Raw genomic sequence first — 13,919 nt, forward strand, 5'->3', positions numbered from 1 at the left:
CACAGAGGTACTGCTTTTCACACACTCACACCTGATCTCCAACTCCAAACTGTGCGTATTGGTACAGCCCAGCCTTATTGCTCCCACCTCAGCCTCCTGAGGAGCTGGGATTGCAAGTACACACCACCACACCTACTATACAGAGAACTCTGAAATGCCATTTCACAGTGGAAAAGAGGTGAGAGGCTGATCTAGCCAACATCATTGCCAGAGAGGGGCAGAGGGAAGAACTAACTGAGCTATTCCACTGTATTTCTAGCTGGCTGGTCATCTAGCCCAGGGACTTACCAGTCTCACACCCCACCTCACCACCGTGATTACAAGTTTACACTATAATGTATGGCTTCTTTCCAGCCCCCTCTAATGTGGATTCCAGGGGTTGAGCTCCGGTTCTCACACTCATGTGGCAAGCACATCACCAACTAAGCCACCTCCCCAGCCCTCGTTTTGGTTTTGAGAAAGTTTTGCCATGCATCCCTGGCACCCAGCCTAGCTTGGCACCTTCTGCCTCAGCCACCTGTGTGCTGGGATTACAGCCACGCACTGCCACACACAGCTTATACACAATCAATATCTTGCTTTGTAAAAACAACTGGAGATGTCACCTAAGACTTCCTTCCAAAGCTTTTATGACCTAATAATAAAAAGAATCAAGGAAATACATAGGACCACCTGTGTTTAAGAACGACCCATGCATGTCTGTTTTGTTCCTGAACCACTGTGATGGGCTTTGAGTGTATTCATTTTGGCAGTGTTGGAGGTTTGAACCCAGGTTCTCACGTACCTAGGAAAACTCCACTGAGTCACATTCCTAATCCAACTGCTGCTTGTCCCATGCTTCACCTCTCAAGCCTCCTACAGGAAAGCATCCCAGGACCCAGTTCTACAGAATACAGGTACGTGTGCTCTGTCTACACTGGACCACGGAGTCAGAACAGCCACCATAGGCAGATAACAGCACTCAAAACAAGCTTCCGAGGAACACTGGTTGGAGCTAGCCCAGTCAAGTCCTGTCAGTCTTCCAGAGCACCACTCTGATTCCCACCCTCTCCGCTGCCCTCTGGGTGTGACACAGCAGGCCCAGGGCCAGGATGGAGAAGGCCTTGTGCACATGTTGGGGTGGTTAGAATTTTCAGTCACACTCGGCACCTGTACCAACAGAAAGCTTTTCCGTGGGATTTCTCACACAGAACCTCTTCACTCTTCACTCTCCAGCAAACACAGACTTCACAGGAGGAGGGGTTGGATGAGAGGGCCTGGAGAGATGGCTCAGCGGTTACTAGTACTTGTTGCTCCTGCAGGGGACCCACAGAGCAGCTCATAACAGTCTACCAAACTCCAGTTCTAGGGGATGTGATGCCCTCTTCTGGCCTCTGCAGCTAAGTTTTTTGTTTTTTTTGTTTTGTTTTGTTTTGTTTTTTCACTTGGGGCTCAGAAATCCACTCAGACACCCATACACATAAAATAACAAGAAATTGTTTGAAACAGGCTCACTTGGGCCTTCGGAACGACTCAGAAGTTGAGTGCTTTCTTGCTGCTCTTGCAGAGAATTAGAGTCCAGTTTCCAGCTCACAACTAACTGGTGCCTGTAGCATTAGGGCATTGGATGCCTTCCCTGGCCCCCAAGGTGACCCCCCCCACACACACACACTAGAACAAAGTGGGTAAAGTGCTCAGTGTCCATAAAGGCCTGAATTTGGATCCCCACACGCATGAAAAGTTTCGATCGGTGGACTAAGTGGCCATCTAGTGTTGGACAGGTGGAGACAAGCACACTTCCGGGGCTCAGTGGCCAGCCTAGCTGAACTGGCAAACTCTGGGTTTGGTGAAAGACTCTCTCATGATTGAGGAAGACACCCAGTGTACTGCTTTGGTTTTTGTCAACTTAAGACAAGCTACGGTCATCTGGGAATCGGGACCCTCACTTGAGAAATGCCTCCAAAAGAGGTAAGTCTGTGGAACTCTTTCTTAATTGGTGATTAATGTGGGAGGGCCCAGCCCGCTGGGGGCTGTTTCACCCCTGGGCAGGTGGTCCTGGGGTGTATGAGAAAGCAGACTGAGCAGTAAGCCAAGAAGCTGTGTTCCTCTACATGTGCTTTAGTTCCTGCCTCCAGGTTCCTGCCCTGGCTTCTCTCCATGGTGAGCTGTAAGCTGTAAGCTGTAAGCCAAATAAACCCTTTTCTCCTCAACTTGTATTGATCGCACCAGTCGAGAAAAAGATCACCACCACAGTTTACAGCAAAATTTGAGGCAAGCTTTAATTAAATACTGGTCAGGTTGATGGGCTCCCTAGCCAGGTCCATCTCTGGGTTCCCAGAAAATGGCCACTGGTCATGCCTTGCAGAGGCTTAAAAAGGCAATCCCACAGCCGTAGGATGGTGGCACATGCCTTTAATTCCAGCATTCAGGAGGCAGAAACAGTCTTTTGGATGTCTGTGAGTTCAAGACCACAACAGCCAAGGCAACACAGAGAAACCCTGTCTCGAAAAAAACAAAAACAAAAGGGAATCCCACAAGGCCACTGTATTTCCCATCAGGTTCAATCAGGGACAAGCATATACCCTGTCTTGTTTAGGGGAGTGAAGACAAGTGGTTCCTTATCTCCCATAAACAATAGCCTCCAGCATTTCAGGCAGCATCTGTCCTTGAACAGGGGACTTACAGGGTAGGGGCATTTTTCTTTGTGGATCTTAGGCACAGTGACTTTGGCTCCTGCCGTTGCTTCTGGTCCTGCACTGACCTCCACCACGTGCAGATGGGAGACGGGTGTGCACACCTGTTCATAATAGTTGCATACCAGGGGCAGGGTAGCTTGGGGTTAGCTACTGGCACAAATGTTGATTTGTTTTTTCCCTTTGAGGCTTCAAACATTTTCCTCTGTCAAACCGAGTCCGCCACCCTAAGTGAGTAAGAAATCCGAGGCACACCCCCAGAGTAGCCGTTGGCAGAAGCAGTAGGGGCATTGGGCCTGTGATCGTCTGGGCAGTGTGCCTGCTGTTTGTCTTCCCTGTGTCTTCCACATGAATTTCTGCCACAAGGGGTGGGACCAGATGACAGGGACAGCTGCTGAAATTCCCTGAGCATTCCCAGGGCTTCCCTGTTGTAGGTGCCAGCCCCGCCAGCCTTTTTCTTTTCTTTTTATGATGTGGATATGTGGCTGGAGGCCAGAGGCATCAGATCCTCTTGTGTCGGAGTTACAGGTGGTTGTGGGCCACCTGATGTAGATACTGGGAATTGAACTCTGCTAAGCCATCTCTCCAGCCCCTCCACCCCCTTTTTTAAAATATTTTATTTATTATGTATACAACATTCTGCTTCCATGTATATCTGCACACCAGAAGAGGGCACCAGGTCTCATAACGGATGGTTGTGAGCCACCATGTGGTTGCCAGGAATTGAACTCAGGACCTCTGGAAGAGCAGTCAGTGCTCTTAACCTCTGAGCCATCTCTCCAGTCCCCTCCTCCACCACTTTTTAACGGGCACTGGGCAGAGGTTCAAGGAACCAGAGCTTGGCGGCTGCCATCTTGACTCCTGGGGTCATCGTCAGATGCTCTTCCTTTCATTGATTGGTTGTCTCTGAGTCTTGTGCTGCTGTGTCTGCTGCTTCCAGAGGGCTGCAGCTGGCATCTTGATTCCTGCCCCACTCTAGTGCAGTGGTTCTCAACCCGTAGGTTGAGACCTCTTTGGGTCTGGGTTGAATTTCGGATATCTTGCATACATTATGATTCATAAGGTCCTCAATAGCCCTAATGCTTCGGTCCTTTAATACAGTTCCTTGTGTTGTGGTGAACCCCAACCATAAAATTACTTTTTTTGTTTTGTTTTTCGAGACAGGGTTTCTCTGAGTAGCTTTGGAGTCTACTCTAGCACTGGCTCTGTAGACCAGGCTGGCCTTAAGCTCATAGAGATCCGCCTGCCTCTGCCTCCCGAGTGCTGGGATTAAAGGCGTGCGCCACCAACGCCAGCTTTACTTTTATTGCTACTTCATAACTGTAATTTTGCTACTGTTATGAATCATAATGTAAATATCTATGTTTTTCTGTGGTCTGAAGTGACCCTTGTGAGTCTTTCGACCCCAAAGGGGTCTCGACCCAAAGGTTGAGGAGTGCTGCACTATGGCAAAGACCAGACTTGTTTGGAAAAGGTTCCCTTGTCAATGAAACAGAGTTTGAAAGAAATCTGAAGCAGCCTGATGCTTCTTGATAAAGATGTGCTCTGGTCTTTCCAGGAGGAAAAAAACAAAATATTAAAACATCGGAGGGTGTGCAGGTGAGATGGTGGAGGACCTTGGGACTCTAGGTTATGCTGTCTCTCCTGTAGGTTGAGGGTAAAAGACAACACTGCCGGATGGCAGCTGGTGACATAATCTGGCTGCATCGTCATGGCAAAGTCCTGTAAACCAGAGGACTTCCCCAAAGTGTACTCACTAGACCACTGGATGTTAAACCATCTCAGTCCTCCCTCCCTGACCTGGGTTCAATTCTCTGGTTATGTTAGAGCCAGGGAACTCTCATCAAGAAAAAGGGGTTTTCTTTGTCTTTAATTTTTTTTTAAGTTAATACACACTTAGGGGAAAAAAGGGCACAGCTGCGACAGGGAGATCTTTGTCTGCAAAAAGTAAACACTCTTGTATCATACTGGCGGGATGAAGGGACAGCATGACCAGAACTCAGAAAGCTTGCTGCCCCTCCAGCAACTGTGGTGTGCGCCAAGGAAAAGGAAGATGGGTTCTAGTTTTTGTTGTTTTGCTTTGCCTGTTCCCACGTGTGCACCCGCACGTTCAGCTGTGCCTGCACCGCTGTAAAGCCAGTAGCTAACTTCAGGCATCGTCATTGCTTTCCAACTTTGTTTTTGAGACAAGGTCTACTGTGGGACCTGGAGGTCACCAAAGTAGGCCAGGTTCTTTGTTCAGTGAGCCCCTGGGACCCGACTGCCTCAGACTCCTGAGGGCTGGGATTGCAAGGCAGGCCACTACACCCATTGTACATTCATGTGGGTGTTAAGAGAGTTGAACTTCTGACCCGTCGCTAAGTGCTTTATCCACTGAGACACCTCTCAGAGCTACAATCTATACTTCTCTGACATTAAGGGGTTTGCTGGTTGTGAATTTTATGTAAAATAAAAAAATACAATATATATATATATATATATATATATATATATACTTTTTTTTGTATCTGTTTACTACACTCAGGGTTGTGTGAATTTCACCCAAACTATTCCAAAGTCTCAGAGACTTTGTTGTTGCAAGCCACCAAAAGTTATCCATTCTCTTGCTTCTGGGTCTCCATAGTGCCCAGTCTTGTGCTGGCAGAAAATAAAAAGGGTTGGGCATGGTGGGCCACGCCTTTAATCCCAGCACTTGGGAGGAGGCCAGCCTGGTCTACCTAGTTCTAGGACAGCCAGGGTTACATAGAGAGACCCTGTTTCAAAAACAAGAAATCCTAACCAAAACAACAAAAGAATGAGGAAGGACCGACGCGGCCACTGCACACAGGCCCGCACACGAGCATGAACGAATGCATGAAAGAATGGATGCATGAAAGAATGGGAGATTTCTTCCCAAACGATCCAGCCCAGGATCTGTGGGGGAAGCGTGACGTGCTAAGACCGGGGAACGGGGTCTCGCTGCGTGTTCCCGGCTGGCAGGGGACTCGGGTTTCCCGTCCCCGTCCGGTCGTGCCAGCGTCCGGGAGGCCGGGCTTGGACGAACACCTTGTCGCTACCCAAACCCCAGCAACAGCAGCGGAGAAACGAGGACGCCAACTTCTTCCAGCACGTGTCCGAGAAGACGCCGCCCGGAGGAGGCCCCGCCGCCATGACTTCAGCCACCGAGCACGCGCCAACGCACGCACGGCCGCGTTCGACCAATCGGCGGGCACGCTGGACGTCGGGGCGGAGCTTCCGCCGGCACATGCGCACGGCCGGGCGGGCCTTCTTCCTTCTCGCTGAGCGCCGCCGACATGGTGAGTGTGTCTTGCCCAGGGCTCCGAGAGCGCGGCGGTCGGGGCGCTCGCCCTCCGCCCCGGGCGGGCCAGCCCCGGCGTGGGGTGACTCTGCGCGACCCGGGCCGCGCGGGGGCAGGCGGCGGAGCGTGGAAAATCCAGCCCCGGGGGAGCGCGGCTCCCGGTTGCGTGGAGGCCCGGCCGGGCGAGCCTGGGCCACGCGTGCGCACTGGCGGGGAGCGCGGTGGCGGCGCTGCTGCTGGCGAGCAGGCGGGTGGGCGAGCTCGCGGGCCCCTCCAGTCGTCCTTTCCTACGCCGGGAGGGGGTCCGAGCCGATCGGGAGGGTTTGGAGGATGGGTAAGAGCAAACCCCGGGACCCGGCCACCCCGGGACAGCGGCCGCGGGACATTTTAAGCCAAGCAGAGCGCCGGTTTCCAACGGCACATCCGGCCCGTGAGCGGCTCTGAGCCCTTGTGTTACAGCCGGTAAGCAGCGGACTTGGAACAGTTAAAGCCAACCCCCTGAAGTCGGGCAGTGGTGGCGCACACCTTTAATCCCAGCACTCGGAGGCAGAGGCAGGCGGATCTCTGTGAGTTCGAGGCTAGCCCGGTCTACAGAGCGAGTTCCAGGACAGCCTCCTAAACCACAGAGAAACCCTGTCTCGGAAAATCAAGGAAAAAAAAAAAAAGAAAAGACCAACCCCCGTTTCCTTATCTGTTTCAGGTGTTCAGGCGCTTCGTGGAGGTTGGCCGGGTGGCCTACGTCTCCTTTGGGCCTCATGCTGGCAAGCTGGTCGCGATTGTAGATGTAATCGATCAGAACAGAGTACGTATAAGAGGAAGCGGCCCACAGCCTCTCATTTAACGTGGCTGTGAGTTTTGACGACACCGTAGATGGCCCTCGGGTGGGGTTCTGTAGGTTACAGCTTTCCCTTGGAGGGAACGCTAGACACGGAGTCTGAAGTGCAGAGGAGAGTTCGCTCTTCATAGATTCCCTCAGGAAGTACACTAGGCAGATGTTTCAGTTGGGGTCAAAAATGCAGGGGAGTTCAAAAAAGGTAACGATAAAAGGAATTCAGAGCAGCTGGAGGTAGATTTTGCTCAAGACCCTGAAGTTGGGTGTGGTGACGCCTGTCATCAGCTCTCTGGGACGAGGAGGTAGGAGAACTAGGAGTTTGCCCCCGACTTGGGCCATGGAGCTCACAGGACGCTGTTGGCTTTATTTGAATAGTCATGGATACCCAGTCTTGGAAAGGTCAAGAGATTTTATTGTTTTCGGGCATCTTGACCAGGTTCCCATCTGAGATCCCCGTTTTTGTATTCTAGGCTTTAGTCGATGGACCTTGCACTCGGGTGAGGAGACAGGCCATGCCTTTTAAGTGCATGCAGCTTACTGACTTCATCCTCAAGTTCCCACACAGGTAACTCACTCCCTGTTAGCTGCCTTCCAATTTGGTGCCACTGTCTGCTTTTCCCCTTTAGAATATTCTGCCAATACAGAGGGTTCAGAGCCAACCCAGAATGTCAGCAAACGGACCTTAATTAGTTAGGGTCGCCCAGTCATTTTACCGTCATGAAAGTTGTCCATATTTGGTCTCTTTCCCTTACCACTGTTTTTTCGAGACAGGGTTTCTCTGTATAGCTTTGTAGACCTGGCTGGCCTCTGACTCCTGAGTGCTGGAACTAAAAGGCACGACCACCACCCCCTAGCTCCTCTGTTTTGTTTTCAATGAGAAACTCGGCTCGTTCCCAGAGTGGCTTTGGTGCGTTGCTACCGTTGTTGCTAGAGCAGAATTGTGCTTGTGGCTTCATTGTGTTGGCAAGCACCATGGAGCAGTGGCCAGGATGGCCTGTGGTGGTTTGTTTCTAAGTTGTGTGCTTTTGGTGTTGAGATAGGTTCCTTCTTGTCTTGGCCTACCTTGGTGATGGAGTTAGTGTGTTTTAAGGAGTTACCATGCCTTCCTTTAAAGCGACTATGGTTGTGGTTACAAAGTATTCAACATAAAAAAGCCTGTTTCCAGCTTATGGAAGTAAAGCCACAGAACAAATGCAAATTAGAACGCCTGCCCTGCCTTGCAGTGTGGTTGTCAAGTCAGCAATGTTGGGTGTGCTGAGGCAGCCAGCATGTTTTGAGAGACAGTGTGGTTCAGGGGTGGCAGTAGTTACGGAGTGATTACAGGTGAGTATTGAGGGTTCATAGCAAGCAGTAAGGAAGTTTTGGGTGGGTAAGAAACTTGGCCAAGTTAATGAACAAAGTATACACTGGTGTAAGGAGTGGCTTTTATTAATTACAAAAGGACATGGTTTTATGCACATGCACTATGTAAGTAGTATGTGTGTTCAGACAGGTGATTTTTCCAGTCTTTGGAATTCCCTGGGGGGGGGCATTGTCTAGCCTATGTTTTATGAAGACAACTGAAGCTGATTCATTAATCCACGGTCTTGCTCTTCATGTACATAGTGCCCGCCAGAAATATGTACGGAAAGCTTGGGAGAAAGCAGATATCAATACGAAATGGTCGGCCACAAGATGGGCCAAGAAGATTGATGCCCGAGAAAGGGTAATGGCGTGAAGCCTTGAGCTCTGGAGGGTGGGGAGGGGGTGTGTGCTGACAAACAACAGGAGAGATCATTTTGTTTTCTTTTAACAGAAAGCCAAGATGACAGATTTTGATCGTTTCAAAGTAATGAAAGCAAAGAAAATGGTGAGTTTTCAGATGTACATGTGTTGTGTGAGTGTGAGGAGACAGTGGCCAGTCCCTGTTTCATGGTGCTTGTTAGGTTGGGGCCCGAGAGACAGCGCAGTGAGTGAAGGTACTCATCAGGGTTAGGATGCTGGCCCAGTGACCTGACTTGAGTCTTGGAGCAGCATGGTGGTAGAAGGAGAGAACTCGTCCCACTAATTGTCCTTCCATCATGCCCACACAATATTGTAGAGTAGTATCCTTACCTGAATTTAGTTCTGTGGGTGAAGCTTGTTCAACAGTGGACATAGAGCAAGTTTGGTGTAAGCCTGCCCTGAATGCTCTCCTGTCTTTCTCCAGAGGAACAGAATCATCAAGACTGAGGTCAAGAAACTTCAGAGAGCTGCTATCCTGAAAGCTTCGCCCAAAAAAGCTCCTGTTGCTAAGGCTGCCATTGCAGCGGCAGCGGCTGCAGCTGCAGCTGCTAAAGCTAAGGTTCCAGCCAAGAAGGGGACAGCACCAGGCAAGAAGGCTGCAGGCCAGAAGGCTGCAGGCCAGAAGGCTGCAGCTCCTGCTAAAGGTCAGAAGAGTCAGAAGACCCCGACCCAGAAAACCCCTGCTGCAAAGGCAGCTGGAAAGAAAGCATGAGGCTGTACAAAGTAATAAAGGCTCTTTGACATGTCGGCATCTCGTGTGTGGACTCAAAACTTGTCGCCGAGTGGGTGTTAGAAAAAGATAGATGGGATTATAACAGGATCATTTATTTAAACTCACTCTACCTGGGCCTTAACAGCACACAGCCATAGCCAAACTGAACTTGCCTACTGCACAGGTACCATGGCAGTTAGAACAATGTGGCTGTCCCTTGTACAAATAAATGTGTTTCCTACAAGCAGGTGGAATTTTGTCCTTTCAATAGTTGGAGATTCTTTAAAGGTAGAGCGGGGCTAGGTGCCTTCCTGTCCTGTGTGTCAGGGTAGATTTCTTCTCTTCTACTGCAAGACTGGTAATTTTGGACTGTAAAATAAGCTTGCATATTTCTAGGAAAAGTTGCTGATTGGAGGGAAGCTTTGTAAAAGCATGGCATGGAATTCAGTAAGAGATAATTTGGGTGGATAATTTGTAGGATTATTTCCAGCAGACGGGGGTTTTTAGTCTCATCTCCAGGACTTAACATCTAGGCAGGTTGGGGTTCTGAAATACAAGTTGGAGATGACTTGGAGTGAAGGGGGCAGTTAATGCCATTGTAAGCAGCTTTTGATGGCTCTGGCTCTTTCCATGAGGTGGCAGATTGAGGGTTCAGGCTGTTGCTAGGAAATGGTACAATTTGGGGCAGTCTGATAAGCCTTTAAGAAAGGGGCAAGAATACCTGGATCTGTAGTTCAAGGCCAGCCTGGTTTACAGAGCCAAGTTCCAGGACAGGCTCTAAAGTTATACAGAGAAACCTGTCTTGAAAAAAAAAAAGGAATGAGCCTGGTGGTGGTGTATGCATTCAATTCCCAGGAGGCAGATCTCCTGAGTTTGGGGTCAGTGTAGGATACAGAGTGCCAGGACTACAAAGTGAAACCATTTTGATTTGTTTTTGAGACTTTCCGTGTGTATTCCTGGCTCTCCTGGCACTCATTCTGTAGACAAGGATGACCTCAACTCTGATCCACCTGCCCTCCAGTGCTGAGATAAAATGTGTGCCACCACTGTCCAGCAGCAACCCTGCCTTGTAAAGCCAAAGGAGGAATTAGGTATAAGCTACGCAGAGGGGGGAAGACCTTGAGAGGCCAGCCAGGGCTACATAGTGAGACTTAACATCAACTAGTGATCCTGGCATAGCGCCTCTGGGAAGTGACAAGTGGAACTGTGAGGTAAGCTGCTAATTTTTAAAAGCTTGAACTTGAGTTTAGCTAGCTCTGATTGGCTTGTAGATGGGCAAGAAGTGAAGGTGCTCTTAATGTCCAGACATGTTGGTCCTGCTGCCGTCAGGACGGGTGAGGACCAGTTGCTTCCTTGGATCATATTTGGGTTTAAGATGACAGAAAGGAATTAAGACATGGATAGAAAGTGGAATTGAGATTAGTACTATGGTTATCCAGTCTCTGAGCTCACCCCACAGAATTGAGTAAGAGAAGCACCTGGCTGGTTAAATAGCACCCTCCCCAGACAGAGCACTGCAGGTAAGGAAGCATCCTGTGAAGCGTTGTGGGAAAGTAGACATGGAACCAATCTCCAGCCATGCCATTCCTGGATTCCTGATTCACACACCCGGGGGTGGGAGCTGAACTACCAAGCGATTTGTTATGAAGCAGCAGGTTGGTTCCTGTACCAGAGCAGATACCTAAGTGTATGTTTAGGCTGGTTTGCAGGAGTAGTGAGGCCTGCGTCCTGGTGGCTAGGAATTTAGCTCCTGGGACTGTGTTTAGTGGAGTAACCTGGAGTCAAGGTGGGTGAGGTGTGTGGTTATAGGGAAAGGTGCCTGGGAACCCGTACAGGGTTATCAGGTGTGTGGTGATTGGTTGTTGAGGGCATAAAGATTGTTTTGATGACTGAGGATTTCTTAACCTTGGGACCACAGTAGTAGATGTGCTAACTTTCAGAAAGTTGGACTCTGTCTTTCTGGCTTCCAACTTGAGCTCAGACTGACTTCCTGCCTTAGCCTTCAGTATAGGCTGTCAACCACCACACCTGCTTTGTCCTTGAACAAAAAAATGGTTTGCTTGAGGAAGGGTTTCATGTAGTCCAACTGAGCCTTGAACTCCTGATTCCTACCTAGGCCTTTCAAATGCTGGTGTTAGGGTATGTAACAACACAATCAGTGAGAAATTGGCTTTCATTTTTTGCTTTGTCTTTTTTGATTTTTGAGGCAGCGTTTCTCTGTGGCTTTGGAGGCTGTCCTGGAACTAGCTCTTGTAGACCAGGCTGGTCTCGAACTCACAGAGATCTGCCTGCCTCTGCCTTCCGAGTGCTGCTGCTTTATCATTTTAAAGTTTTATTTTGTAGTGCATGTAAATGTTCTGCGTGTGTACTTCATGTATGGCTGGTGCCCGTGGAAGTCAGAAAAGGGCATTGGGTTCCCTGGAACAGGTGTTATGGATGGTTGTGAGCCACCATGTGTGTGCTGGAATCGAATGCTGGACCTTTGCAAGAGCAACAAGTGCTATTAATTGCTGAGCCATTTCTCCATCCCTGTCATTAAACTACATTTACAATTCCGCGTCTGTGCCGGTGTGTTCATGAGTGCTGCGGTGCCAGGCAGTCCCAGAAGGGGGCGTCAGATGGCCTGGAGCTGCATTGGGCATGTGACTTAGGTGCTGGGCCCCTTTCCAGCCGCATCAGCAGGAGAAACTTCACTGATGGTCCAATCTGCACACGTGACGGGGTGGTTTTTTACTTTATTTTATAATGTTGCTATTTACCGTTGGTGCTAGAGAAATATCTCGAGGAATTTGTACAATTTCTGGGCAGAGCTAAGGGCAAGGCGTGCCACTGCCGTCCTAGTGCGGCGCACACGCAGCGGAGCCCGAGGGGCGTGGAAGCCTCGCCAGCCCTCCAGTGCGCACGCGCCAGAGGCACGCGGCAGTCCCGCCCACGCCTGCAGGACGTCAGGTGGTCGGGCCGTGGTACCACCGAGACGAGGCCTCCGGGCGGCCTAGAGCGGCCTGCGTGCGCCCGCGCTGCCGGGTCGGCGGTGTGGCGGGCTCCGGGCTGTAGAAGGTTCCGGGCTGTAGAAGGTTGGAATAGCAGTGAGAGACCCCAGATTGTGTAGGAGACACAGAGCTGGGGCTCCCTATTTGAAAGTGGAAATATCAGCCGGGCGTTAGTGGCGCACGCCTTTAATCCCAGCACTCGGGAGGCAGAGGCAGGCGGAGCTCTGTGAGTTCGAGGCCAGCCCGCTCTACAGAGCGAGTGCTAGGGTAGACTCCAAAGATACACAGAGAAAATAATAATAATAATAATAATAATAATAATAATAATAATAATAATAATAATAATAATAATAATAAATATATTGCCTATTGGCCCCGGCTGTGGTGCTGGCTGCTCATCCAGGAGGCCTCCTCAGAGCTGCTCTTGCCCTCACTCAAGCTTGACCAAGAGTCTGGCGTCTCCCTAACCCTGTCTCAGGAGTTGTGACCTTTGAGGCTGTGGCTGTGTACTTCGCACAGTCAGTGGGACAGCTTGCAGCCTGCGCAGAGGGCCTTGTGCAGGGACATGATGCTGGAGAACTGTGCCCAAGTACCTTCTCTGGGTAAGACCTTGTCAGAGCCCAGCTGCTCCTCAGGGATGCTGGGAACTCTCAGGTCCTGAGGCTGGATGGCTGTAGTAAGGACTTAGATCCCACCCTGGTGAGGTAGTCAGGTTCAGGGGCATCCCTGGTAACCTTGGTTTTCTACCTGGACATCCAAGTCTTACTCCAGGTGCGGGTGTGGCTCAGTTACCTGGGGGCTGGGAGCCTTCTTGGTATCCAGGGAGCTCTGTCTAGCCTTCCACCTGGGGTAGAGAGCTGGTGTCTGCAATTGTGGAAGGAAGGGTTCTCCCAGGGAAGCAGCACCAGCATCCTTCCTGAGGGAGCTTCCTCTCTTGAGACCAGGTCATTTTCCCTTCCTGAGACGTCATTATAGAGCAGGTTAGACCCCTCTGTGCTGCTCTGTCATCTGTTGTCCGCTTCTCTGCCAATTAAGCCTGAAGGAAAGTGGGCTGATGACAGAGGTCTTGGGAACGCATTGGCAGTCTCTCCTCAGCTTGTCCATACTCTTTTTCTCCACCTCACAAACCCAATCTTGTCTCCCAGCTGGAGAACGTCTAGGAGGCTGCAGTCCTGCTAAGTCCTAGACACCCTGAAGAGAGTTGCTGTAGGAGGGAGGTGCCTGGTGATTCCAGGTCCGACCTGAGTGTGCAGGAGCAGCCCCACCATGTGCAGTTCCCGTAGCCGTTCCCTGGTGCAGAGTTCAAAGGCAGCCTAGCCAGTTTTGTTTTCACTGTCCTTCATAAAGCGTGGCAAAGGCGCAGGGTTCCATGGTGCTAAGGGAGGTGTTGCTGGGTGAGCCAAACTATTTTCTGTCACAGATAAGGCTTCCACATCTAAGCCATCAGCAATGGGAAGAGTGGCTTCATTTTAAAACCTCCACTTGCATTGCCAGGGTGTTGGTGGTGTACACGTTTAGTCCCAGCACTCGGGAGGCAGAGGCAGGCGGATCTCTGTGAGTTTGAGGCCAGCCTGGTCTACAGAGCGAGTGCCAGGATAGGCTCCAAAGCTACACAGAGAAACCCTGTCTCAAAAAACCAAAAATAAATAAA

At 50.4% G+C, this 13,919-nt stretch overlaps 1 protein-coding gene across 1 annotated transcript; it reads left to right on the forward strand.

The window, feature by feature from the left end:
* The first annotated feature begins 5,830 nt into the window (after positions 1-5,830).
* Positions 5,831-9,317, forward strand: Rpl14 (ribosomal protein L14). The gene is made up of 6 exons (XM_027415411.1): positions 5,831-5,968; positions 6,671-6,772; positions 7,273-7,367; positions 8,408-8,507; positions 8,598-8,651; positions 8,991-9,317. Exons 1-6 carry the CDS (start codon positions 5,966-5,968, stop codon positions 9,276-9,278), a joined length of 642 nt encoding a protein of 213 aa, XP_027271212.1. The 5' UTR covers positions 5,831-5,965; the 3' UTR covers positions 9,279-9,317.
* Positions 9,318-13,919: the final 4,602 nt, after the last annotated feature.

The sequence above is a fragment of the Cricetulus griseus genome, chromosome 4 (assembly GCF_003668045.3).
Source record: "Cricetulus griseus strain 17A/GY chromosome 4, alternate assembly CriGri-PICRH-1.0, whole genome shotgun sequence".
Lineage (NCBI taxonomy): Eukaryota > Metazoa > Chordata > Mammalia > Rodentia > Cricetidae > Cricetulus > Cricetulus griseus.